The sequence below is a fragment of the Physeter macrocephalus genome, chromosome 6 (assembly GCF_002837175.3).
Source record: "Physeter macrocephalus isolate SW-GA chromosome 6, ASM283717v5, whole genome shotgun sequence".
NCBI lineage: Eukaryota > Metazoa > Chordata > Mammalia > Artiodactyla > Physeteridae > Physeter > Physeter macrocephalus.
Window position 1 is genome coordinate 60006621 of NC_041219.1, and position 27520 is coordinate 60034140.

The window sequence follows — 27520 nt, forward strand, 5'->3', positions numbered from 1 at the left end:
AAAATTACAAAACACAACTTAGAGGTTAGAATTAGAAGGCACCAGACATTAAAATAGTTAATATGTTCTTCATATGTTCGTAGATTTAAAAAGCTACATAAAGACATGGAGGATTTGTTTTTTAAGCATACTTCTAGAGATGAGAACTACAAAGTGTGGGGTGAAAAATACGCTGTATGATATTAATGATCGACACTCAGTAGAAAAGATTCGTGGACTTGATTATATAACAATAGAAACTAACAAAAATGAAACACTGAGAGATAATAATTTTAAAAGGAAAGGAAGGAACAAGGACAGGGAGGGAGGGAGGGAAGAGAGCAGGAAAGGAAGAAGCATTAGGGCACTGTGGCAGCCCAATATTCACATAACTGGAGTCCCTCAACAGTGTGTGTGTGTGTGTGTGTGTGTGTGTGTGTGTGTGTGTGTGTGCATAGGGGCGGGGGGGAGGGGAGAGAGGTGGAGTGAGGGGGGTACCGGGGGGCGGGGCAGAAAAAACATTTGAAGAGGTAATAGCCTAGCAGCTTAAATTTTTTCAAACTTGATGAAAAAGAAGACAGATTTCCTCACAAGCAGACCTTCACTCTAGGAAATGATAAAGAAAGTCCTTTAAGAAAAATTAGAATATCACATGATGTAATGTGGATCTAAAAAGGAGATGAAGAGCACCCAAAATGGTCACTACATGGGCAAATATGTAAGATTTTTTTGCTTACTGTTTAAATGTCTTTAAAAGATGATTTACTATTTAAGCAACAATGATAACTATGCATTGTGGTGTTTACAACAGATATAAAAATAAAATGTATGGCAACATTGGTGTGAAGGCTGGGAGAAAAGAAATGGAAGTATGCTATTCTAAGGTTCTATTCGTAGACATGAAGTTGTATAATATCACTTCAAGGTAGACTGCAGTAAGTCGTGAGGTGTATATAAATCCTGAAACAACTACTAAAATAACAAAACAAAGAGTAATAGCTAATAAGCCAACAGGAAGATAAAATGGGAGAGTAAGCAATATTTAATTAATACAAAAGAAGGCTAGAAAAGAGGAAAAGGCAACAAGGACAAGTTGAAACAAAGTGAAAGGAAATATCAAGATGGTAGACTTAAATCTAATTACATCAATATCACATTAAATGTAATGGTTTAAACACACACAAAAAAGACAGAAATTGTCAAATTATATAAAATAGCAGCACTCAACTATTTGTCACCTAAAAGAAACACACTCTAACTAAAAAGACAAAAACTAGGTTAAAAGTAAAAGAATGGAAAAAGATATATCATATTTACATTAATCAGAGAAAAAAAGGAGTGCCTGTATTAATTTCATTCAAACAGAGCTCAGAGCAAACATTATAGAGCCAAACTGATTTTTCTAAAAAAGGGGAGGCATAAATTAACAATGCCAGGAATAAGAGAAGTAGCATCACTACAGACTCTAGAGATATTGAAGTAATAAGAAAATATAAAGAAAAATGTTAGGCCAAAAAAATTAAACAACTTAGATGAAATGGACAAATTCCTTGAAAGACACCAACCACCAAAGCTCATTCAAGAATAAATCATTTGAATAGCACTGCATCTATTAAAGAAACTGAACCTTTAACAGTAAATAATTAAAAATCTTGTGAAACAAAGAAAACTCCATGCCCAGATGACTTCAATGGCAAATTGCTTCAAACATTGAATGAACAAATCATACCAATTCTACACAAAATCTTCCAGAAAATTGGCATAAAGGAGTACTACTCTGAAACCTAAACCAGACAAAGCTGTTACATGAAAAGAAAATTACATATAAATATCATTCATAAACGTAGTTGCAAAAATCCTAAGCCAAATTTTAGCAGATCTAATCCAGTGATATATTAAAATGATAATACATCTCGAGATCTAAAGTTGGCTTAAACTTCTATAACTATTTAAGTTAATTCATCTTGTCAAAAAACTAAAAAGAGAAAAGAAAAACTATATGATAATCTCAACAGATATAGGAAAAGTATTAGACAAATCAATACCCATTTCTGATAAAACCTCTCAGTATTCTAAGAACAAAAGGAAAATTTCTCCAACTGATAATATTCATCTATGAAAAATATACAGTTAACACCTTAGTTAATGGTATAACATTGACTTATTTCCAAGATCAAGAACAAAATAAGAATTTGCACTCTCACCATTTTTATTCAATATTGTACTGGACGTTCTAGTCTATGAAATCAGGCAAGGAAAAGACATAAAAATCATCCAGAAAGGAAAAAAATAAAAATATTTTTATTTGCAGATGACATGATTATGTATGAGGAAAATCCAAAGAAATACACACACACACCACACACACACAAACACACACACAAACTTACTAAAAGAAATATGTGAGCTTATCAAGGTTTCAGGATATAAGGTTAATATAAAAAACTACTATAATTCTATACAATAGCAAAGGACATTGGAAATAAAAACTACAATGATAACAATACCATCTACAGTAGCATAAAAAATGTGAAATACATGACGATAATCTAATAAAATATGTGAAATATCTATACAGAGAAAATTACAAAACATTGCATAAAGAAAATCCATGAGTTGAACAAATCAGTATTTTAAAGAATTCAATTTCCCCCAATTTATCTATAGATTCAGTGAAATCACACTCAAAATTTCAAAGTTTTTTTAGAAATTGACAAGCCAATTCAAAAATTAAGATGGAAATGCAAAGACATAGATTAACCAAAACAACATTGAAGAACTACCTCCATGTGATTTCAAGATATATTATAAAACTACAAAATCCAAAATATCATAATGGTGTTATGCACAAAAGATACACAAATAGATCGATGGAACAGAATAGAGTCCAGAAATAGACCCAGACATGTATGGATAATTGTTGACAAAAGTGCAAAGGCAATGTAGTGAAGAAAGAATAGTCTTTTCAGCAAATGTTGCAAAAATAATTGAATAGCCACATGCAAAAAGGAAAAGAAAAAGAACTTCCATACATCCATACGTGACTTACAAATTATCCCCCCAAAAGTTAAAGATTTCCATGTAAAATCTGAAACTATAAAATGTCTAGAAGAAAGCATAGCAGAAAAATTTCTGTGACCTTGAGTTAGGCAACAAGTTCTTAGAAACAACAATAGAAACAGGAAGACAGACTTCACTGAAGACTGGCAGGGGGGCTTGGAACAAGCTAGGTGAAAAAATATATACATAGAGAGTTAAAACTTTTGCTATCAAGGTGTCAAGCAGCTGGGCCCCAGTCTCTGCTAAGGAGTTCTTCACTTTAGCTAGTAACGGGAAGTTCTCAGGGCTTTTATGGTTTGCACCTAAGTGACGAAGTACAGCTTAATTTTCAGAAGAAAATTCAAAGGTCTTCTCCTCCTTTTCTTCCAGAGCCTTCACATTCACTGTACCCTCAATAGGTTCGCCTTCTTCTGACATATACTGAATGCAGTTAAAATGCAGTTTTCAGCAAAAACAGCTCCCCTTTGTATATATGCACAGGTGCCTGAAGGATACATCTGGAAAACAGCTCCCTGGGGTCTAAACCTGCAGGCAGGGAGAAAAACAAACTTAGATTTACCGCCACCTTGTGTCAGGCACTTAGCCTTGTCTTAAAGCTTCAAGTCAGCAATAAACGTGAGAAGGAAAATTTAAGAGAAGATCTGAATGGGTAAACGGGCAAGTCCCTGTGTGAGAGAGCTGGGGAGGGAGATTCAGAAATTCCCCAAGCTTCTTTCCAGCAAGAAGAGGACATTGTGTGGAATGTGGCAGTAACTTCACTAGTAGGTTCAGCAAAGAATAGGAAACTTACAAGTGGGGCATCAAAAAGAATAGGCAACTTACAAGTAGGGCATCAAAGGAGAACCATCCTCCCAGAGCCATGAGTAGTTGGGTTTCTTCAGAGACAGCCCCATCCAGAATGGGAAACCGGAATGGGCAATTGCTTGCTGGATGAATTCCTGTGGGAAGTAACGTTTCTGAGTTGATGAAAGAGTCGATGTGGACTTTTTAGATTAGATTCGCAAAACGAAGGAACCCAAAGAGCTCTTAGACATCCTCTCGATGGCTTTACAGAAATGTCTACTGGACCCTAGAGATACTTCATAACCTGTCCATCCAAGGTCATGCATGTAACCAGTGGCCAGCCTAGGCTAGAAAACAGGTACATATTCTGATTCTTAAGAAGGGCCTTAACCTGATCTATTTCCCTGTAAACCAATATTCCAGCCCAACACACATCCATTAAAAACTCACCAAATCATCTGAGCTATTAATCTTCAGCATGTGGGCATCCAAAGACAAGCAGTTCTCCTGGCTTTTTTCCCAATTAAATGGGCCAGAGGAAAATTGGTAACAGTTTTCTTCATGCCAGAGCCAGTCTTGGGGACAAGGACCTAGGAAATGTAATATACTTAATTAGTGAGTTATGCCTGAGTAAAAATATTTCTACAATTCTTAAATCAATTCACCTCTCAGGACTCTCACATGCTACCTCCTCTTCTTAATTAGAATTATACCCAGACTCTGCAAATACCTAAATAGCCTAGAGTCTTTATTGCTCCATTTTTTGGAGAAAAAAGAAATGAAGCATTCTGATTTTAGAAAACTCAATTAAAAAGCAAGGCTGTTAAAAAGCAAGGCTTGAGCTGGGATGTAATTTTAGAATCTGATCTATTTTTTAAAAATTATGTTTGGAATCATGGAAGTGAGAGTTGGGGGATGAATATGTAATAGCTATTCTGCTACTAAAAAAGATATGCTTATATATTTTAAAACTTCAGGTCTTTGAATGACGGATTTGGGCTTAGATACTGTGCCTCCTGATTCTGGATATGTAGCCCTTTGTGGCTCTTGAGTATTTGAATTACGGCTAATCTGCATTGAGATGATGTTCTGTAAGTGTAAAATATACCCCTGAGTTTGAAAACTTACTATGAAAAAAAGAATATAAAATATCCCATTAATAATATTTATACTGATGAGTGTCAAAATAATATTTCAAGTATATTGGGTTAAATAAAATATGTCACTAAAATTAATTTCATCTGTATATTTTTCATGTTTACTGTGATTACTAGGAAATTTAATGTTGCATATGTGGCACACACTGTATTTCTTTTGGACAGAGCTGTTCTAGGGAGAACAGTATCCTGATGCAAAGAGAGCATCTCAATTTAAATAGGATTTCAGAAAGTAGGGGAAAGTCTTCAGCAGAAAATTCCCAGAGAGTCCAAAAAACTCAACTCAAGGCTTAGGCGATAGGCAAAATATGTGTTTTACAGATATTTTAAAGGATCCCCAAATCCTCTTCCGCTTCCGCCTTCCCCTCCCCACCATATCCTCCTCCTTCTCCCCTCATCATCATCATCTCTTCTGTGTGTTACTAACACTTGGAATCTCTTTACTGAGGAACAAAGCCCTTTGTCCTATGCTGTGACAAAAAAAACAAACAAACAAACTTCAAATCCTTGAGCAAGGCGACATTTTCATTTCAATTTTCATTGTGGCATAAAACCATCAGATAATTTTGTAAGAACAGGCGTTATCAGAGAGGACAAAGTAGAAGGGCACTGAACTATGAAAGAAGAAAGTGAATGGGGAAGGGCATACATAAGGCCGGATTGAAAGCAAAGAATGCAAGCTTCCTAACTTATTAATTTGCCTAGTCCTGTCTTACTATGTCAAAGGAAAGCGTATATTGGTTTTCCTGAACTAAAAGAAAGGTCTAGGTAGGTTTTCCAAGCTATGAAAAAGTGAAAAAGATGAATATTAAAATGTGGCATTCAAACCACCTGTATTTCCTTTAATTATTATTATTTTTTATTTAACAAACACAATAACCACTGTGTTAACCAATGTGCCAGAAATGGTTGGTAGTAATTTTTATGTATTGGCTCATTTAATCCTCATAACCACAGTATGTAAGAGTTAGGTTAATTTTCTTCATTCGAAAGATAGAGAAAATGGGATTTGGACATGGGCAGTGTAGCACTAGCGTCTGTGTGTTTAATCACTATATCACACTACCTCTCAAACTCCTGAGTTTGAATTAACTGAGGAAATATTTCTTGATGCCCCTCAAGGTATTTTGATACAGAATTTGGGGGTAAATCTGGAACTTGCCACTTTTAACAAGCTACTTAGGTGATAATTTTGTGCACTAAGGGTTGAGAACCACCACTAATTCTGGTGCTAAAATGTAGTCTGTTACTTTGAAGACGCTGCATCTTTCTAGCTGGCTGACCTCAAGCAAACCACATATGCTAGGGACTTCCCTGGTGGCACAGTGGTTAAGAATCCGCCTGCCAATGCAGGGGACACGGGTTCGAGCCCTGGTCCAGGAAGATCCTACATGCCGCGGAGCAATGAAGCCCGTGCACCACAACTACTGAGCCTGCCCTCTAGAGCCCGCGAGCCACAACTACTGAGCCCACGAGCCACAGCTACTGAAGCCCACGTGCCTAGAGCCCATGCTCTGCAACAAGAGAAGCCACCGTGAGGAGAAGCCCGCGCACCACAAAGAAGAGTAGCCCCCGCTCACAGCAACTAGGGAAAGCCCGTGTGCAGCAATGAAGACCCAACACAGCCAAAAAGAAAAAAAAAAAAGAAAAAAAAACAAAAACTAAAAAAAAAAAAAATCACATATACTAATTTCTCAGGGTCTTGCCCTCTTCATAAATATACCGAGGACCACAGACTGGTTAGTAAGAAAGATAAAACTTGGCTCAAACTTGAGAAAACTGGCATAATTTTTTTGCATAGTATTTTATTATTAATGTTTTTGGGAATCTCAAAGCTGCTTGATGAACAGCAGTGATTTATTTGGCATCTCTACTAATTGGCCTTTATCTGACGCTGCCAAGGAATGAAAACACGTTACTTGGTGTATCTGCTACAAAAGACATATCACCTATTATTATTATTATTTTATTATTATTTTTTTGTGTGTGTGTGGTACGCGGGCCTCTCACTGCTGTGGCCTCACCCGTTGAGGAGCACAGGCTCTGGACGTGCAGGCTCAGCGGCCGTGGCTCACGGGCCCAGCCGCTCCGCGGCATGTGGGATCTTCCCGGACCGGGGCACGAACCCGCGTCCCCTGCATCGGCAGGCGGATTCTCAACCACTGCGCCACCAGGGAAGCCCTCACCTATTATTTTTCATTAGCTGTCCACACTTGGCGTCTCTGGGATACAGTTCTGAACAATCCTGACATAATTTTACTCCCATACAACTGATAAAAACAAGACTATTTTACAGCCCCACCCATTTTTGGTATGTAGCTATGTCTGCTTATATAAACATTCCTGTCCTTGATATATTAGCCTCCTTCCTTTAAGCCTTCTTTGAGATGGTTTTATTTCCTAAACAGCTCTTTCCTTAAAGAGATTCAATATATGTTTGACACTTGCTAAAAAATCAGCTTGTCTATAAACGTCAGCTAATTTTGGAAATTTAAATAACCCTGTACATACTGAAGGGATTTATAAACTGCAAAACTTTATACAAAACTACTTATCGTTATTATCATTTAACTTACCTGGGTTTCAATTTTTTCATCTATAAAATAAATGGATGGGTACCAATAAACTGTTACTTTATAATCTTTATTCAACAAAACTACGTGGTTGAGATTAAGGTGAGCTGCACAAGCAAGAAGCTGCAGAAATCTCTGTTTATTAGTGACAGCTAGTTACTAATGCCAAGAAAGCAATGTACCACTGAAAGTGACTCTATTTCACACTTTCAAATTCTCCCCATGACTAAAAGCACATACCTGATTTAATTATACGTTGTAGAAAAACTATACTAACTGTACAGATCACTTCTGTAATATTGAGTTCACATTATCATCTCCATGTTATAAATGTTTCTATCTGCCTCCTAGATTCTGAGTTCACCTAGTCAACTGAGATCAACTCAGTTCTTCTCATATACATTGACTTCCTGGGTCTCTCATAACTTTGTCTAATTTGAAGTATTTACTTAACACTTACAAGCCAGCTCACCTCTATTGATTCAATTTACATTGATGTAGTACACTTTATGAGAAACAGTCCCATAGAAGAGCGCTAATGAAGAGAAAGGGGTCCCCAGGACAAAGGAGACCCCTTAGGAAAAGAAATCAATGATTAAGATACGTTGGAATGGAAAGAGAGAAGAATCTGTGCAAAGGGTAAAGGTGAGGGATTTCTTCCAGAAAAATCTCAAAACTAGAAAGTTATAAAGAAAGAGAAGGCTCTTGTGAGGCAGGAAAACTTAAATCCACCAAAAAGTATGGTTAATTGAATCAGATTAACTCAAGAATTTGGCATGGGATAGGGTGAGGATGACAAAAAGAGAGGACTTCTGGTGTAGAACATGATGAACAAAAAAGGATACATATATCAATATGCCAATTTTGTGCCTAGAGATATTTCCAAAAAATGTTAAGATTTACAGAGAAGCTTCCACTGTCTCTCTTCACCCCTCCCTCCCTCATACCTGAATATTTGGCTGCTTTTTTCAGAGCTTCTTGGAGATTCAGGTTCTGGTGATGAAGTTCCATTAGTTTCTTGGATTTTTCATCCAGCCTGTGGGCAAGGGTTTCTATCATTTCTTTGAGTTCCCTTTGTGACTCCTGGGAAGAATTTTCTGTCTGGTGCTGGGCTGAAATCTGTCCCTCCAGGATATCTTCCTGGTGAGTAAGGTTTTCTTGCTGTTGCTTTAGGAGATCAGACACCTGGGATACTAAATCAGAACTGAATTAAGACTCCATTTCCAACCCCAGTAAAAATTCCTCCACAGGATTTTGAGGAAATCAAAGAACTGAATCAAACCATTTGTTCTGACAACAAACTGCTGCAAAATCACCCAAATTTATTCAGGAATTACAGATTTGGAAATTATTTGATATTCATGCAATATTTTTTTAACGTGAGGAACTGTCACAGATACTTGTGATTTGAAAAAAAAGACAGGATTTTACTCGTTGTTGAGAGTTACACACAAGTTAAAAGGAATCACGAGATAAGTCTTATACGCGTGGCATAAATAAAATATAGACAATCTAAGATAGACACCAACCAGACTCAGTGACTATTAGTAGCACTTGTCATTAATGACTTACTCTAGTTGTGTCTTAATTCCTCTGCCCTTTCTCCACCCTTCCACATTTCCTGATTTTAGTCAAAAACTGTGACATTCACCCCATTTTTGAGAAACCTTCCCACGGAATTTTTTTAAGCTGCTAACACAAGAGTCTGAAAACATATTTTTCAGTTTTAGTTTGTTATTTTTTTGTTTGTTTTTTGTTTTTTTTGTTTTGTTTTGTTTTTTTAGGAAGGGTGGAGATGAAAGGAAAGGTGTGAAATCAAGCAGGCAACAAATGTTAAGGGTCCAATGTCTCAGTTCTAGAAGCTTGACGGTTCAGTACAAAGTAGACCTCTTGGGTTGAAAGCCAGATTTGACCCTGTTGCAAAGTGGTCCAAGCCTCAGAGGAAGACTCTTCCAATGACCATCTCTGAGTCAAGGGCTCTCCTCCCAGATCAGTAGGAAAAGTTTTATAGATTGAAAGTGTTCATAGATTGAAAACATAAGTTGTTTGAGACCTTAAACAACCGAGAAACAAATTAGCACTTCAAAGGCCTTAGTAACCTGGATTCTAGGACTCTAGAGATAAATAACTCAGATCTATGACCTAAATGCACAGGTGTACTAGATGGATGATCAGCACCATTTTCTTTCTTTCTTAGCCAGTTTCATCTTTCCTTTCATTCCTTTTCCTCTCAACATCCCCTCTTTCCTAAATGGCCATATTATAAATTTGAAGAATGTTTTGTTTTAAATGTTTTATTTATGAAGACTGTATTTCTGGGTTCTTAACTTTAAATTGGTATTAAATCATCTCTATTAAAAATCAGCATGAACTAAATGAAGTTTCTTTTACTTTTGGGTCCCTCGGGTGAGCTTGTGGATTAGTAACTTCAAATTATTTTCTTCCTCATTATTCTGGGATTTAAATTGGCTTTATCAATGAAGTTATGAAAACAAAACCAATCAAAAACCTACCATTCATAATCTTCATCCCATGCCTCAATCTATTTGAGGGAAGAGCACAATATACCCATTCATTTTCCCACTCACTCTTAATACAATTTGCCTAAAATGTATCTAAATCAAGGCTGTTTATAGTGGTTATGAAACCAACAAATAAACCATGTTTATAAGCTCTCATTTTTTTTTCTCCATCTTTTCCCGGCTTCAGCACTTACATTGGATTATCAGCAACATAACGGTCACCAGTAATCCCAGACAAAGGATCCCTAGAGACACAGCAGCAGGGTACCACCTCCGAGAGGAAAGAAAACGAAGACCTAAAGTGACAGAGGATAGATTCAGAAAGACAAAAATGATGGAGGCAAGGGATCAAACAATTCTTTGGGTACTGTCTGTACCTGGTGCTTCGCATTACTTACCTCTAGTATTCCCAATGGCTTTGCAAATAATTCATTATTCACATTTACAGATGCGAACTATGTACAGTTAAAGAATTTAAGTAATTTACCTATGGTCACGCAGCTAACAACATTTAGGAGCCAGGATTCGATACCAGATATTTGACTCCAAGTATCTGATTCTAAAGCTTATGCTTCGTCTACTGTCCCCACAGTGAGTCTTCAAGAAACTCTCAGCCCAGCTTGGTTAGATTAACTTCCTCCACAGGGTAGAGAGCCTGATGTTTTTAATATGGACCATGTGTATGTACGCGCACGTGTGCACACACGCACGCGCACACACGCGTGCGTGCAAACACATGCACACACGCATGTGCGCGCACACACGCACACGCAGTTATAAGTAACATACCATAAACGAATGTCAGATATCAAGCAAATAAGCCTTTAGTCGGTTAACCAACTGAGAAAACCTCAACGAATTAATACATAATTTTGTGCTATTCAATTTTTATTTGGAACTGGGGTTATTGACCAAAGAAAAATAGGAATGAAATCTCAATATTCACTTGATTCATATTAACATCATGTCCTATACTCACACCAGCTGTGGCCTTCTTGTTACAAGAAAAAAATTCACCATTATTATAAAAATAAATAAATCATGTAGCTCACAGGTGTACGAATATCTTATTATGAGGTCCACCACTTAAAAAGCACAGATATTACTGGTTCAGTGGGAGAACATTTCATGTAATGGATTTGGACTCCTCACCTTGTAAGATAAACAAATAAGGCACTGATAATGTTATCCTCTATATGCAAACAAGGAAACTGACAATTCAGTGACTTGCCTAAGATCACACAAATGTTAAGATCCAAACATAGGTCTTTAATCCAATTGTCAGTAGCTATGTGACTTAGAACGTCACATCACAAAACTTCCAGTATGAATGTATAATGATCCAAATCAATCAGTGGTCAAATATATTCACAGAGTTCTCATGTGTCAAAAGCACTCCTAATAGACTCTACAGATGATCCAAACAAAATAGAAATTTTGACAGGAAGCAATGTGGTTTATTCTCTGATTCTAAAGTTATTAAGCTCCTAGAAATGTGTATGGCAAGTTGGCAGAAAAGAAGTTGAAGACAGTTATGTGTCTTGCAGATAATGGCCCAATCCTAGCCTTGGAGGCAAATATCTGAGTAAATCTTTCAATCAACATTTCTCTCTGGTCAATATTCATTCCATCTTATGGATCAATCCTAGCTCTACCACTTACTAGCCACATAAAACTGGGCAATTTAGTTAATCCTCCTGATCCCCAGTTAGTCCTCTGTAAAAGGGAGATAATATGAGTCCTGATCTCAAGGTGTGAATATTTAGAGAAATAATGCATGTAAAGTGAATATCATAGAAAATAGCCTATAGCAAATGTTCAATAAAAGTTAGTTATCACCCTCTACTACAGCATCATTCATACCAACTTAGTTTGTCAACATCATCTTCGTTATCACCATTATATCTGACTTGTTTTTCCTTTAAGTAAGTGCTGTTAACTCTTTAATATTTTCCCATAATTCAGGTGTTGTAGTCGTCTAATCCTACATTCAGTTAGTTTACATTTCTAACCTGATTCTGTCCCTGTACAGATTTATCCACCCCTAGTACCTTTGTCTCTCTCTCCATTTGGCTTCTGATGAAGTTGATCCTTTGTACACTTGCTCTTGAGGTCATCAAAAGTCATTTCCAAATTTATTCCAAGAATGAGAGAGTGAAGCAGTCAAGGATTTCTACAAAGTAAAAATATGTGAGCTCCTGCTGGAGTGTTTAAATAGCTACTGATATCTAGTAGAATGACTCAATCATTGGTAGCAGGAAGGAGAGGCTTTGCTTCATACTGGGAAGTTGGCTGACGCAAATTCTTGGGTTATGTCTATTTCAGGAGGGGAAAATGCTGATTCTGATAGTGTCTCAGGGTATTTCACTAAGTAATTTATGAAAGGGAAAACTGTATTTTCCATGAGCAGTAGAGGAGAGGAATTTGTACCCACGCTTCAGATATGGAAATTGAAATTTAAAAGGGTAATTCACAGTAAATTTGTGGAAGAGTGTGCATTAGACCAGATTACTTGATGCCAATATCAATATTTGTTTATTGCACTGTAGCAGACTATCTCTATACTGAGTCTTTCATAAGTCTCACATTTTCCTTTTTAATTTTGACTTTTTTTTCATCAGCTATAGACTTAGGAATTTGGGGATTAATCACTTATGACTCTTATCTCTCTAGCCATGATAACCTAGGTAATTTTAGAACCTAGTTAGGAGTGCTATTTCATACAGTGGCAGTATAACATAGCAGCAGAGAGAACTTTGGAACCAGATGGAGCTTGTTTCATATCCTTCCTTTGCTATTCCCTTGGTCTCTAATCTTGCGGAATGTCTTTGGCTATACATTAGGACATTATATTGTCCACTTGATAATGTTGATAAGGCTGCTATAGGTGTTCAAATGAGATATTGGGTGAAAATGCTAAGCTTTGTACTTCAAACATAATAAGAAATCAATAAATGGTAGTTATTAATATTAGCAGTAGTAATACTCAACACAGTGGAATTGCTCATCAAAGAATACATTTTATATGTTTGCCTTGAGTCACAAAGACTTCTATGGGATCCCAATAAAGATACTATATGTATTCACTGATAGAATTCTCACCTATTTTTCCCACACAACCTCATAACCAGAAAAAAAAATCTTGTTGCAGTTATACATGCTTTTTAAAAAAATCCTTATCTATTAGAGATATCTTCTGAAGTATTTGGGGGCAAAAATGATATGATAGCTAGTATTTGCTTTAAACTATACTAGGAGAAAAATGAAAAGAAGGGAATACATAAAAGATTGGAGAAAAATATGTAAATAAACAAAATCTAGGAAACTATTAGGAAATTGAATAGTTTTCACCAGTAATAATTTTTCACCAAAATGAAAGCCTAATTAGGATTCCATTTCTCTCCTCCTCCCTAAATATTTTTTATTCCCCTTTTCTGTGCAGGGTATTTAAGGCCAAACTGAAAATAGTTGATCATTTAAAGTGTTACTCTTTGAGACAGATCACAAAGGAAGCTCAGCAACTCGCAAATATATCCTAGTCCAATCAGCTTGTAACAAATCAATGTTACTTACCTTTATCCCTCAAGCCCCAGGCCACCTCCCTTGATTGTGAGTGACAGGAAACAAGATTAGATACATTACTGCATTTGCCATGGGGACTTTCACATAAATAGGATCTCAGGAAATTATTTTAGTGATGATTAATAAATACTGAAATGATACCACAATGAAGTGGACCCTTTATCATTTCCCACAGCGACACTATTTCGGATGGCATCGATATTCTAGTGGATTAAGATGAGACATATATGTACCCTTGTTGAGGAAATGGACATGACACATATTTCTTGTGAGCCCATCACATCCTCATAGCTTTTTATGGGAAGGAGTATCTCAGAAGGATGCATGTGAGTATGTAGTTAAAATGCCCAAAGAAAGACACAAGACCAGAAAGAAATACATTCCTTACAGAAGGCCTAAGATTGAGCTAGATCACCCAGATTTCTGATATTCACCTCCACACTTCACCCATGAGACCCAGGAGAGCATAATCATCCATTGTCCTTTGGGTCAACACCCACAGGAATCTCCCTAAGCAGTCCAGGACTTGGTGGTGAGCTCTACAAGTCCTATACTTCCTTCAAAAACAATTTTTTTTTCTTTAAAAAATCCTCTCACCTTAACACCTACAGGTTAGATTGTCATCATCTGTTTCTTTTTTCCCCCTCGTTTTATATACTCTAACATGCACTGTATTGATTTTCAACTTCATTAATGTTATTCCATTTCTCCAACTAAATTATAAGCCCTTTAAAAGTAAGGACAGATCCCCTTCTATTAAGGAAATCTCATTCTTTCCTACCACCCTAGCATACCATACTAATTGTGCTAATAGTCTACAGAGAGTTGACAGTTAACACAAGACTCTTAATTGTGAAGACATCACCAGCATAAACTGGATTTTTAAACTACAAAGAAATCTAAGAAAAATCTATCTCAATTCTTTTATTTTGAGAAAGTGGAACTAAAGTCCCCCAAATTTCAGTGGTTTACTGAATATCTCTTTTCTACCCGATGCTAGACAAGAACTCAGTTCACTGTTCTTTCAATTATACCAGATCATAAAAGACATAGGTGACTTCTTCTAAGTGATATTATAAACACAGTATGAATCTCTCTCAAAGGATTCAGTGAGAGACTTTTCCAATCACCAAGGCAGAGCATATCCACTTCATAGGAGTATGCTTTAAATGTGGTATGCAGTAGAGGACACCCACATCAGGGGCACCCTCAAATCTTTTCTTGATGTCCCTCCAACCAGAAGCTCACGCAGAAGTGTCACAACACGGACAGTGTGAAAACTAGACCAGTCACCATCTTCTGGGTGATCTAGCCCCTCAACATGGCCCTATTTTGCCTTTTGCTATTCAAGCCTGTAGGTGTTAAGCTCTTCCTCTCTTTTTTTATTGTGGTAAAACTTACATGACATAAAATTTTTACCATTTTAGCCATTTTTAGGTGTACAGTTTCATGGCATTAAACACATTCACATTGTTGTGCAACCATCACCACCATCCTTCTCCAGAACATTTTTCATCTTCTCCAACTGAAACTCTGTATCCATTAAACAATAACTCCTGTGATGGTTGATTTTGTGTGTCAACTTGACTGGGTCACAGTGTGCCCAGATATTGGGTCAAACATTCTTCTGAGTGTTTCTGTAGGGGCGTCTTTGGATGAGATGACCATTTTAATCGTAGAGTAAAGCAGATTTCTCCCCATGTGAGTCGGTTTCATCCAATCCGTTGAAAGTCTGAACAGAACAAAACACTACCCTTTCTCCAAAAAAGAAAAGAATTCTCCAGGAGACAGCCTTTGGACTGGAACTGCACCATTGGCTCTCCTAGGTCTTGAGTCTTCCAGCCCACGCTACAGATTTGGACTTGCCAGCCTCCATAATTAAATGAGTCAATTCCTTATAATAAATCCCTTTCTCTCTATGTATACAAATTCTATTGTTTTCATTTCCCTGGAAAACCCTGACTAATACAACTCCCCATTCTTTTGTCCTCCCAGATCCTGGAAACCACCATCCTACTTTCTGCCTCTGTGAACTTGGCTACTGCAGGGACCTCATACAAGTGGAAGCATATGATATTTGTCCTTTTGTGTCTGACCTATTTCACTTAGCATAATATCTTTAAGGTTCATCCATGTTGTGGTATGTGTCAGAATTTCCTTCCTTTTTAAGGCTGCATAATATACCACTGCATAGGTATACCACATTTTCTTTATCCATTCATTCATTCTTTATCCATTCATTCATTGAGGGACATTTGGGTTTCTCCTGTTTTTGAAACATCCATGGGAATAATTTCTACAATTTTTATGTGGCAGATAGATGGACGGACTTGACAGACCTTAAGACGTTCTCATTATCCCTGCGTGTGTAATCTCCTCCTCTGGAGTGTGGGTGGGGTTTGTGGCTTGGAGGGCAGCAAAGGTGATGTAATGTATGTGATCACATATATGTGGTTACCTAAGGTGTAGTGCCTATCTCACTAAAGTATGGATCTCTCCCTGTGCGCTCCCTCTCTCCCTCTCTCTCTCTCGCTGGCTGTATTTAAAGAAACAACTTACATGAATCTTACAGCCACAGAGAAATGAATTCTGCCTAGGGAAGCCCAGAAATGAATCCTTCCCCAGTTAAGCCTTTAGATGAGAATACAACCCAGCAGACACCTGGATGGTAGCCTTGTGAGACCCTAAGCAAGGGATCCAAATAAGCTGTGCCCACACTTCTGACCCACAGACACTGTGAGATAATAAATGTGTGTCATTTTACATTGCTGCTTACATAATTTGTGGTAATGTGTTACTTGGTATATAAAGTTAATAGTTCTGTGATAATCTTAATCCTCCTGTTTTGTAAAATTCCTTAAATCTAATCCTATCACTGACTTTCAGTGCCTCTGAAGTTCCCACTCAATACTTAGGCTGCTTAAAAAAAATGAAAAAAAAAAAAATCTAGGACTTCCCTGGCGCTCCAGCGGTTAAGATTCTGCGCTCCCATTGCAGGGGTACAGGTTCTATCCGTAGTCTGGGAGCTAAATCCCACATGTCGTGTGGTACGGCCAAAAAACAACTTAGGCTGCAGTCATGGTTCATAAAGTAGAGACACTATTATTTTATGTCTTCCTAGTGGAGCTTCCAGTAGATGCAAGATAAAACTGGTTTCTCCTGCCATATTATCTATTTTTGAAGCCATGGCTGTGGTCCAACCCACTGTCAGCTCTTCATAGCTCACCCTTGGTGCCTCAGAGTAATAATAGTCCTAGCCTCTATTTCATTGAAGCACAGAGAGGGAGAGAACCTGCAGTGAGTCACCTGACCTAGGCAAGGTCAAAAGGAGAATAATCAAAGGAACGAGAAGTAAGAAATTCTTTAGCGCCACTTGTTATAGCTGTTGTATAACAATTCCCTGAAGCATAGGTGAAAAGGCTTTGGTACAGTGCTCTCTATTGGTTCCACTCCATGTCCTTAACAACCTCAGTACAAGCTAATGATTCACAAGCTAATGGAACCACAAGATTGTGTAGGGTTGTAATGAGTTCATTCCCCTCTACTTCAGGCATCTGCCCTTCCAGTGTGGACCTCTTCAGTCTTCCCATCCTAATCTTCTTTCCTGTCTCTTCGTTCCCTACATGGATGCTTTAGGGACTGAGCTCAGGGTTAAAACTGCCACAAGGCATAATCACTTCCATTAGGATAAACAAGAAGTTCTCTTTCTCCTGGGAATAATCCAGTGGAGGGAGGGATGGGGGGAGGGCAAGGGGCAGTAGTAATTCTAAGAAAGAAAAGTAACAGGAAGGTCATTAACAGAATTCCATTTTGTTCTAACCTGTTAGGAAGCCGGAGGGCAAAGAGATGATGGCAATCACACGGCAGGAAAGTGCAATTGGGGGAAAAAAGTCATGTTAATGGGCAAGGCTGTTCATGCAGGTGAAGCCTGGCATTACTGGGAGAAGAGAGGGCCAGGACAGCAAGGGGGAAATACTCAAGAATGGGAACGCTAGGAAAGCTAAAACCAGGTCATGGTGACAATACACATGAGAGGCAGGAGGACATCAGTTATCCAGCATATTGAAGGGAAGAGTTACTGTTAAAATTGGGTGGAGATCAAGGCAATCTTAGTTAACACTTACAAAATACTTGTTATATCAGGACTAGTAGATGTATTTCATACACATTAACATAGTTAATCTCTAAAAGTGTATGAAGTAACATTATTTTATCCATTTTATATAGGATGAAACTGAGCCAACAGAGAGACGTAATAACTTGCCTAAGATCCCACACCTAATAAGTGACCAAGTAAGTATTGTATTTCATCCCAGACAACCAAGCTGGATTCTTAGCCATGATGCCCTACTGCCTGTCTGACAAGAGAAAGAGAAGGGCAAGGTTAATGATACTATATGAACATGTACATGAAATATTCTAATCAAAATGCCTTCATGATGCAACATAAAGCAACATCTAGGGCAAGTCCAGTGGGCATTACACTCCTATTTAATGAATGGGAACACTGAGGACTGAAGAAATTATGTAATAATTTAGTGGAGGGCCTAGATTAGAATTCTGCTGTCTTACCCTGTAAAATACCTCCTACCTGGCCAAGCTTTCTGCTGAAATTTGGAAAGTACCTTACATTTAAAAAAATAGGGCTTCCCTGGTGGCGCAGTGGTTGAGAATCCGCCTGCCGATGCAGGGGACACGGGTTCGTGCCCCGGTCCGGGAGGATCCCACATGCCGCGGAGCGGCCGGGCCCGTGAGCCGTGGCCGCTGAGCCTGTGCGTCCGGAGCCTGTGCTCCGCAACGGGAGAGGCCGCAACAGTGAGAGGCCCGCGTACCACAAAAAATAAAAAAAAAAAAAAATAATAATGTGGTGTTCATTTATTTTTGGAAATGAATGATTTTGAATCACCAGTATCATACCAGATTTTTCTCTCACTATTTGATTTCCTTAGCTAAGAAATAAAATTAAGTTTATATTCTCCATTCTCATATCACATTGTTATGTGGTGGGAGGGCTTTTAGAATCAACCCCGCCCGACGGTCTCCCCTCAACAACTCAGTAAAATCAGATTTTCAGAGTCAGTATCTGAAAGTTGTTTTTTTCCCAATGTTTATAAGATAGATCCCTGTAAACAAATGTCCAATTTTCTTATGAAAGACTTTGTATGAAAAAAAATTTTAATCCTTTGTATTAATTAAAAGATTACTGGCTTAAGCATACATCATTTATACAGCATTCATTTGTTCCTATAGAGGTGTGTCTTTACAAAGTTTCTGTGTCCTTTCCATGTGTGCTTATTTTTGCTCTGACTTTATATGAGAGAGTGAGAGAGATATATAGATCTTGAATCTTGTTTTAAAAATGTCTCTTTAACTATTTCAGTGGGCATCGAAGTCAGGGTGGAGGGGGATTTCATGGACAGCACCCAGAAATTCTAATCTCCCCACCTGCTTTCTCCAAAGATGCTATAGCTTTCCAGCTCATTTGGCAACCTCTCAGCCCTACTCCCGTGTCTAGGAATAAATGACCCAGAACCAGGAGAGTTGATTATCAACATAGTGAAGGAGAGGCCTGCATAGTGAAGGGGAGAGAGGCGGGCTAATCACACGGAGAGGGGAGTGAATGGAGATTGACAGGGTGACTTTCAACTGGCAACAGTCACCCTGGAGTGCTTGGGTGAAGGACCAAGAATATTACTCCTTTTCTGATGGAGAAGAGAACTTATGTGGTCACCCTCAACGTGCCTTTGATCCTCCTTCAAGTCCAGTTTCTCACCACTGCCTAGAAAAATATCTAATTCACAGGACTGATGTGTCCTTCCTGAACGTCTTCCTTTTGGAGGCAGTGTGAGAAAGTTAAAGACATCTAGAAAGGACTAAGAGTAGAATGGAAGAAGAGAAGACACAGGGAGGCGAACGTGGAGACCTTAAAACCAGGAATAGAAATAGAGAAAGAAGCTAGGATGAAAGGGGAGAGAAAAACCACAGAAAATAACAGACCGAGGGAGTAAGAGAAGAGAAAGAGAGAGGAGGACAAACCGATTTATTGCTGAGAAGAGTTTCTCTCCTTAAGTCCTCTAGGTCAAGAAGTCAGACATGGCACAGAGCACGGAAAGGAGGCAACGGATGCCCAGCGCGTGATCTGGAGAAGTAGGAGTCCAGCCCGATGGGAGTGCAATCCCGAGCCCTGATGGCTTCTGCCCTGGTGTATTTCATCCAGGTGAGTTGTGAAAACGCAGGCATAAGACCTCTGTTTGTTTCTTTGTTTCTCAGATAAATCAACTCTCAGAAGAACCTGGAGGGAAATGAATGAGGGGGGAAGACATATATAGAACCAAAGGGATGGTAGGGAAAAGAATAACTAGAATGTTCCCTTAGTATTATAGGGTTACATATAGTGCATGTGTGACTAATGACATCAGTGAAAAGAAGGACATATATACTAGTAGGAGAGCAATGGCAGTTTAGAAGTGTCTCATGTATATTTCTCTCTTTTAACATCTCTTCACCTATCCCTCAGAACCCCAAGTAAGTTATTGGGAATTCCCTGGTGGTCCAGTCGTTAGGACTCCACACTTCCACTGCAGGGGGCACGGGTTCGATCCCTGGTCGGGGAACTAAGGTCCCACAAGCTGCGTGGCACGGCCAAAAAAAAAAAAAAAAAAAAAAAAATTCCAAGTAAATTACTAAAACTAAGTACATAATTCCCCTAAATAGTGTTTCCCATATCAGCCCTAATACTACTCTAGCAGTTTAGGTGCCTCTGGATCAGAGATAAGTTGAGAAGGAAAACTCTTTTAAAATACTTTGCACTTTTTATTTCTCCCCACTAAGAAGCAGAAGATTCTGAGTAACTCATTAGCTGAGAAAGAAATTCATTTCATTGGACTGAGGAATTCTGGATCACTTTCAGGGGGAAGTTGACACAGATATGAAATCTATTAAGAAGAAAAGCAAATGAAGAAACGGCCCGGTTTCAGATTCCTGAACAACTCCTAACAGGCAGGGTGCTATTTTACTTCCTATACACCAGTTAATTTTATGTCTGAAACCATAGCTTTTTCTTTCTTTTTCTTGTATTTTCTTTTTACTTCTTCTTCTCCTCCTTGTCATTCCCTTCCTTTCTTTTCTCGTTTCTTCTCTTTTTTGCAACAGGCCTGAAAAGAGGCATTTTATCGGCTGAGCACTTTAGGCTTTTTTTTTTTTTTTTTTTTTTTTTTTTTTTTGTGATACGCGGGCCTCCCTCTGTTGTGGCCCCTCCCGTTGCGGAGCACAGGCTCCAGACCCGCAGGCTCAGCGGCCACGGCTCACGGGCCCAGCCGCTCCGCGGCATGTGGGATCCTGCGAGACCGGGGCGCGAACCCGGTTCCCCTGCATCGGCAGGCGGACGCGCAACCACTGCGCCACCAGGGAAGCCCGCTTTAGGCTTTTTTTAAACTTCAGTCAAGAAAACAAAGCGAAGTACCAGGGGTGGGTTGAGGAACCACATACTTTGTCATCCTTAGTGGCCAATTATTTTAAATTAAAACAAAACCAGGAGTTTCTCAAATGTTTTCTGCAGAGATCAGCTGTTTGTTCTTTTACAAATCCTTTTCACCCAATGTCATATGTAGGTGTGTCCCCTGCCTGCCTCCACCCTCCCCCCAAACTCCCAATGAGTACAAATTCTTGCCTCCTTTTAGAGTAACTTTGTGGCCTTTGTTGTTGATTTCCTGAAATATCAAGTCATCCAAGTTACTGGAAGAGAGAGACAGTTTCTAGAACAGAAGTTTACCTAGAGAGGTTTTTGAAGGAGAAAGTCAACTGAAATATAAGGTAAAAGAAGGAGTGGGACATTCCTTTCTTGGGAGTAGAAGGGACCTGACAGCAATGTCAACAGTTGTTAGAGCAGACTTGTCCCTGGTTCTAGTGGTTCGTTCCACATGTATACATGAGAGAGTTTGATCTGAATTCTGGCCAAATCAATAGGTGTATGCAGTTGGTCATGTTACTTAAACCTCTATGCCTTAGGCTCTTAACGTTTCAAAATAATGTACCCACCAGCATGGTTATTGTGATGAAATGTTATGAAATCTTAAAAATTCTTAGCAATCTGGCTGGCATAGAGTACCTATTCAATCAGTAAGTTTTTCCCCTCCCTTTCCCCCCTTCTTCTCTTGTACGGTGAGTTATTGATGTACGAAGGGAATAAAAACGAGCAGTGGGTTGAATTCAGCTTGTAGCTGATAGAGAATTAGGAGAACAAGAACAGTATCCTGAGAGACAGATCAGGAAATTTCTAGGACAAACAAATTGATATAAATGCTGCCTCTCGTTCACAGAGGCACTGATACTCACCCACCAAAAAACCAAAACCAAAACAGATTAGGTATTTGCTCTTCCAGGCTTTCCCACTGTGAATTTAATAAAGATCAGATATAGGAGAGATGAAAACAGTCCTAAACATGACTGACCCCATGACCTTGTCCTTGTATTTGCCAACTGACCTGACAGCGCAGTCATGCCTCATGACTCATAGGCTGCTGGGCAGAGCAGATGAGACCATTTCCCTGTCTGAGATTGTTTCCCTTCCTACAGCTTCCTTGGGCAAGAAGTGAGGAGAACTGCGTCAACCCTGAACAGTAAGTATCTGAGAGCCCACACTGGGAGGAAAGCGAGACAGACAAAAACATCAACACCCCAAACAGGGTCAAAATGTCATTAGAGATCTCTGCCTTCCCTTATTTCTACTTAAATGGCATCAACCCACTAATCTCACAGAGAGGTTATCCAAAAACAGGTGTTCATGTCATCCTAAGTACTCAAGATAACACTGCTGAGGGCGTTTTTTTCCAAAGCCAATCTTCCCGTCAAAACAGCAGACTTAATCTCAATTTATGCAGTCACAGTGATTGGCAAAAGATTTTCTTTCCCAAGCCTCTCAGTGAGTCACCGAGACAGACAGGATTCACTACTGACACGCAGATACACTTGGGTGGTTGCCAACGTAGCACCACCATTTCAAATCTGCAAAGCGTTTCCTATTTTTCAGGGCGTGTTAATATTTATTGCAGACTTCATTTAGCTATCACTTTGAGGTAGTTATCCCTCAATCTAAACCTGTCACAATTAGGGCCTATGTAGACACAGAGGACACAGAGATAAAAAGGGAAGAGATTCATTCCTCTTGGAGGTAAACTATTTAAGAAAGCAGGGACAATTTGAATGAAAAGACTTACTTAGGCTGAAGGAAAACACATATTTAGCCACGGGAAGAGTTTCCCTACAGCCAAGTCTGTTAAACCCAAGGGAAATGGTGATGGCCTTGGTCACTTGCCACGAGCTCTCTGAGGTTTTAGACACCTACCACCATAGGAGGGGTATTTTTAATAGAATCAGAATTGTAACATTGTAGAACCGGAAGGGGCTTTGAACAAACGGGGAATGTGAGAACACCTAGAGACACTGTTCAGTGAAAAAGAAAACTGTATGATCTACAATTGTGCAAACAGAGAGGATATAGAAGTGGATTTCAACAGATCACTAGATCATAAAGTATTAAATGTATTCATCTTCAGTGACAAACAAATATTTTCCTTCCCCTCCCCTTCACTCTCCCCAACTTATCCCACACTCCTTCTCCCTTGCAATCCATATTTTCTTCATTCTATAGGGAAACTTGACAATTGCCCTAGTTCATTCATAAGATTTAATTAGCTTTTGTCATGATGAAGTTGGTTTCTACATTTTTTTCCCCCTTCTTGTTTGGCCTCAATGGATATGCTTATCTGTTTTGATCCTGGATGTGAAAATTTAAAGCCCTTTTTACGGTGGGAGTTTTTATGGTTTTATGGTGGCCCTTTTTTATTTTTTCTGCTTTTTATTTTTTTATTGAAGTGTAGTTGATTTACAGTGTTGTGATGTTGTGTTAGTTTCTGAAATACAGCAAAGTGATTCAAATATATGTATATATATATATTCTTTTTCATATTCTTTTCCATTATGGTTTATTACAGGATATTGTGTATAGTTCCCTGAGCTATATAGTAGGAACTTGTTGTTTATATGGTGGCCCTTTTTGCAACAACTTGCAAAACATAAACTACAAACTATCACGCTTATAACTGAAATTTTCTTTATGTTTAAATTTTATTGACCTCAAATATATACAAACCTTAACTTTCACATTTATTTTCACTCTTTGTAAACCTGCATGGAAAGTTCTTTCTTGGTAATTGTCATCAAAACTGTTTACAATGGTCATGGTTACATGTTCTATTAACATTATTTTCATGATCACTAGTTTAGTCTGTCTCATAATGACTTACACAATGCCATCTATAGCATAAATCACTAGTGAAGGCATCCCATTTCATACTAGATTCAGCGGGTTACATCGAAGTTAATATAACTTGTGATGCTTTTATTATAACAAGGTATCATACATTGTAACTTGTATTTCTGATTCTGGAATTATAACAGGCATCGACTATATTTTTATTGCAAACAAACCTTTATTCTTTCTCCATAGTTGCCTGACCACAGATTGGGTACATCTCTGGTATATATGGTAAGTTTCAGCTATATTACCCAGAAAGATGTTTAAAAGGGAGTTTTTCTCAGGGGTATTACTTTTATTTCTTTATTTATTTGTTTTAGTTTTTAAATATATTGACAACAGAAAAGAAACTGAAACATCCAGGCTATTTCCTAGCATCTCATGGAGTAAAGCTTCTTTACATCATCACTAACCTGTGTGACAATATACCAGGATTTCCTATTTCAAGGCCAACATCGACGGATTATTGTGTACTTTCTCAGGGTCAGCTCTAGAGAAAGCCACAGAGAGAGAGAGGAGATTACTTCTGTAAAAAGTAGCTCTTCCAAACCACATTTAAATCCGTCATGAATTGCTCTAGTGAACTAACTTAGTCTTGCTGGCAAAATAAGGAAGTATATACGTGAAGAGAAAGCCTGGGAATTAAAATCTGATAGTCATTCTATAAAATACTCAATCAAAAATCAAAATGGAGACACTGAAGACTGATTACGCCAAAGTTGGGAAAAACACCAGACCACAGAGCTCTCACCGCTCGGTGCGGTCCTTACAGGTTGCTGGTGGTCATCGGGGCGCTGCTCCTCCTGTGTGGCCTGACTTCTGTGTGCTTCCGCTGTTGTCTGGGTCACCAGCAAAACGGGGAAGACGAGGGCCGGCCACCCTATGAAGTGACAGTCATCGCTTTTGACCAGGACAGCACTCTCCAGAGCACGATCACTTGTGAGTACACTAACGTAGAACATGGGAGGTGAATCCAGGGTTAAACGATCGCTTAGGACAGGGCAACGGTGTAAAAACATTGATCAAATAGTGTTAAAGATTCTAAAACTTAGGGCAGCTTTAATTTCCCAAAGCCTGAGGGTGCAGTGACCTGGTCTCCCATGGATGCGGTATTTTCAGTTTTTGGTCAGATAATGGAGTGAAGCAAGAAATGAAATGTTGGAGACAATATTGGAAATGTCTTACCAGAAGAATTCCCAAGCTTATAAATAATTATTTTGATAGAACCATTTTAAGCTCTGAACATATCCCTTTTTCGAAAATGTCTTAGGTTTTTGTGAAAACTTACACTTTCTATTATCTATACTAATTTTTTTTTAATCTTTAGAGAAATTAGTCGTGTGTACTTTCTTTATTCACCAGGTCTTAAACCATTAGATGTTAAACCCAACACTGGATGATCATAAAACACTTTCCTTTATTTCCCTCTGTTCTCTTCTTTGGATTATATTCTTTCCTGAAATTGGAGAGTGAATACAAGGCAGAACAACAGGCCTTGTGATATTTATACCCTGTGATAAATTATACCCTGTGATTATACCCTGTGATATTTATTTTGAAAAGAGAGCACACTATAGCATGTTGTTCACCTATCCTGCTTTTCTTTTCTCACTGTCAATTTGGGGAAAAGATAAATAGGCAGAAACAACTATTTCTCAGGAGTCTGCAACTTCAGTGTGTTGGTATAAAGGGTTCCAAATCCGTAAAGGGGAAAGGACAGGGTTGTGAGATATGGGAGCCCATTTTAGAATTTGAGGAAGCCAGAGAAGACGGGATCTCCTAGCAAAGAGTGAAGCTGGTTTCTGAACAAGCTTCACAGGATTTTCCTAATATCTGTGGCCAAGAGTGATAATGAATTTGGACACTTGTTTAAAATGAAAGGGGACTGAGTGTGCCGTCTCTGATTTCTGTGGACGCCGCGTTTACTTGAGCTCTAGCCCTTCTTTCCTCTCCAGCCCTGCAGTCAGTGTTTGGCCCTGCGGCTCGAAGAATCCTGGCCGTGGCTCACTCCCCCAGCTCCGTGAGCCAGCTGCCGTCCTCCCTGGACACCCTCCCCGGGTATGAAGAAGCTCTTCACATGACTCGCTTCACTGTTTCCAGGTGTGGCCAGAAAGCACCTGATCTACCCCCAGTGCCAGAAGAAAAGCAGCTGCCCCCGATGGCAAAGGAGTCTCCTCGAATAGAACACTGTTCTAATTGATGGGAACTCTGGTTTGATCAATGGGTTGGGGGTTTCCCCAGAGTTGGTAGAGATTCACAGACAAATGGAACATTTTTTTCTCCCCCTAACTTTCGGAAGGCTTAGGATGGCCATCTAAACGACATTCAGTGGCAAAGATGGATTCCAACCCAGACACATATATTTTCTGCTATGGCATGCTCTAGTCGAGAACTCTTCTTTATCCAGTGGCCACAGTTTGCAATTAACCTGTAGCAATGCTGATTACTACTGAACAGGAAAGCATCAAAGGTATCTTGGATTCCTTCAGCTATTGAGTTCCTTTCCCCATACGATGCTGCAAGTTGCTGGTTTCTCTACCAGCGGATAGATTATGTACACTTGTGGAGAAAGACCAGCCTGCAGGCAGAGCCAGAGGCATTCATGCATTGAATTCATACATGCTTTCTCTCGAGAAAGCACTCACTTTTATGCTAAACGACAATGATAATTTTGTATGTCATGTAATGCCTCACTGGACATCCAGAATCCAGGGGTGGGATTGCAGGCCTGGGCTTAGAGGACACAGCAGAGTATTGAAGTGCCAAGTATCAAGGTCTTTCTTTCACTCTGGTTCTACCCACCAGCAGTAGGGGAAACTGCATAGAATGCAGTAACAGTTCTATTCATTTTTTAGTTCCTCTGCCCTGCAAACATACGCGTACACACGGAGGCACGCAAGCATATACACACGCACGCTTTTCTAACTCTGAAAGAATACTGCCGCTTTGCTTCCTTCCTCTTTCCTGCTTTGACCAAATGTCTATAGTAGTGACAAACCCTTGCTTCTAGTGGTGGCCTTCACTGCCACCTAGTGGAGCCGTGGTAGAAATGCATTCTCCTGTGGGAGCCCATCTGCGTACCTCTCTGGTTTTTGGAGCGCTAACTGGGTGGGAAACTTCCCAGGGCACGATCATACTGTGTAGTGCTAAGCTGTCCACATAACATACTACCTCCAAAATGTACTGTTATTGGAAAATTTAGGAAGTGAAGTGTATTTGGGAAAATACTGCTTGCCAGTGACCTTAGAAAAGTCATTGAACTCTCTCAGGCAGTTTTCTCATCCATAAATTAGGAGATATAACACTTCCAAGGATTGATGTGAAGATCAAATAAGCTATATGTAAATGACAAGATTTGTAAATTATTATGCACATGTATTTGTTACTCTTACTCTTGACAACTAATTTTCACCGGCCTGCTATGACTCTACTGAGAATTATGTTCTGATTTGTCCTTTTGCCAGCCAGCCTGCTATGTTATTGCCAAGTCACACCTGATGTAGCTTTATTTCATCAATAAATATTTGTTGATTGAGGTAAACAGCTGAA

The 27520-nt window shown here is 38.9% G+C and overlaps 2 protein-coding genes across 2 annotated transcripts; one reads left to right on the forward strand and one right to left on the reverse strand.

Annotated features, from left to right (window-relative positions):
• Positions 1-2635: 2635 nt before the first annotated feature.
• On the reverse strand, positions 2636-12235 carry LOC102974327 (oxidized low-density lipoprotein receptor 1). The gene is made up of 6 exons (XM_007114037.4): positions 12126-12235; positions 10269-10370; positions 8500-8745; positions 4273-4412; positions 3862-3977; positions 2636-3564 (listed from the first exon to the last, which is right to left on the reverse strand). The coding sequence occupies exons 1-6, from the start codon at positions 12199-12201 to the stop codon at positions 3420-3422; spliced, it is 825 nt and encodes a 274-aa protein (XP_007114099.2). The 5' UTR covers positions 12202-12235; the 3' UTR covers positions 2636-3419.
• A 7479-nt stretch (positions 12236-19714) lies between these two features.
• On the forward strand, positions 19715-27520 carry TMEM52B (transmembrane protein 52B). The gene is made up of 5 exons (XM_007114036.4): positions 19715-19873; positions 22231-22274; positions 24164-24202; positions 24744-24910; positions 25927-27520. Exons 1-5 carry the CDS (start codon positions 19820-19822, stop codon positions 26169-26171), a joined length of 549 nt encoding a protein of 182 aa, XP_007114098.1. The 5' UTR covers positions 19715-19819; the 3' UTR covers positions 26172-27520.

Bases quoted from the DNA above. Each gene is read 5' to 3' on its own strand.
- LOC102974327 (XM_007114037.4), bottom strand. From the start codon at position 12,201: ATGACTTTTGATGACCTCAAGAGCAAGTGTACAAAGGATCAACTTCAT. The intron at 4,413-8,499 runs GTATGAGGGAGG...TACATTTCCTAG, and splicing joins AAAAGCAGCCAAATATTCAG to GTCCTTGTCCCCAAGACTGG. The intron at 3,565-3,861 runs GTAAGTTGCCTA...CCCTGCCTGCAG, and splicing joins TCTCCTTTGATGCCCTACTT to GTTTAGACCCCAGGGAGCTG.
- TMEM52B (XM_007114036.4), top strand. From the start codon at position 19,820: ATGGGAGTGCAATCCCGAGCCCTGATGGCTTCTGCCCTGGTGTATTTC. The intron at 24,203-24,743 runs GTAAGTTTCAGC...CGGTCCTTACAG, and splicing joins GTACATCTCTGGTATATATG to GTTGCTGGTGGTCATCGGGG. The intron at 24,911-25,926 runs GTGAGTACACTA...TTTCCTCTCCAG, and splicing joins TCTCCAGAGCACGATCACTT to CCCTGCAGTCAGTGTTTGGC.